The 961-nt window shown below is 38.9% G+C and overlaps 1 protein-coding gene across 1 annotated transcript in view; it reads right to left on the minus strand.

Annotated features, from left to right (window-relative positions):
* Positions 1-6: 6 nt before the first annotated feature.
* cab39l1 (calcium binding protein 39, like 1) overlaps positions 7-961 on the minus strand; it is a 7008-nt gene continuing 6053 nt past the window's right edge. The window contains exon 9 of the mRNA XM_008327484.3: positions 7-531. Coding sequence (XP_008325706.1) covers positions 340-531 — 192 coding nt within the window. The 3' untranslated portion in view covers positions 7-339. The remainder of the gene's footprint in view (positions 532-961) is intronic.

Consider the following 961-nt stretch of genomic DNA (forward strand, 5'->3'; position numbering starts at 1 on the left):
AACTTAGGGTATCTGTCAAAACGACCAACGTCATGGCAGGATAACAGTTTCCGGTCAAACATCACTGAAAAGAAACTAAGTGCATTTTATGACTAAAGAAGAAACACTATGGTTTAAATAACAGTTCTTGGCCCACTGAGGCTTCAGGATGGAGCCGGTCTCGATTTCCACACTCGGAAAAGAAAATGAAGCGAGTAAGATTTTTTTTTTTTTATACCTTTTTGGTTTTTTTAGTTTTATATTAACTCTTACTGAAGCACGTCTCTCAGACTCTCACTCAGCCCTCTACGGTCACTACCTCTAAACTGTACCAGCCCAGTGGAGAAGCCGCCCAGAGCGTTAGGCCTCCTCCGGAGCCGTGGGCCTCTTCAGGTCTCTGATCTGCTTAATTAGGTAATTCTTTTCGTCGCAGAACTGCTCGTCCTCAGATCGGTCCGTCTGGAAATTGCTCAGGAAGTCCACCAGTTTGGCCTGGTTCTTCAGCAGTATGTCCAGCACGGGCTGAGTCTTGTTGGGATTGGCCACGAAAACCTTTGAAGAGAGAGAGAGAGAGAGAAAACCTACAGTTAGACCTCTGTCCCAACTGGGATTGACTATTAAATAACAAGTGTCACACTTTACCAGCACCCATAGAAAGTTACAGTTTATACATCAACTGTTAACACATTAATTTATAATCAATAATTCCACCATCAAGCAACTTATTGTTGCTCTAATACACGTTGTTGTTGTTATTTATACACGCTGTGGGGAAAAAAAAAACTGTGTTTCACTGAAGCACCCGGATGTGAAAATATTATCTGAACTCCTTGCTCTTTCACTATCACTATTATTTTTCTGTTCCAACAATATACAAAAAAGTTGTCATAATTAACAATGTTGATTATTAATTTTTACTAAGCACAATTAATTGTGATTATTTAAAACCAAGATAACATACAACTTAAATAAATAAATATAA

This window comes from Cynoglossus semilaevis, chromosome 15 (genome assembly GCF_000523025.1).
Source record: "Cynoglossus semilaevis isolate Cse_v1.0 chromosome 15, Cse_v1.0, whole genome shotgun sequence".
Taxonomy (NCBI): Eukaryota; Metazoa; Chordata; class Actinopteri; order Pleuronectiformes; family Cynoglossidae; genus Cynoglossus; species Cynoglossus semilaevis.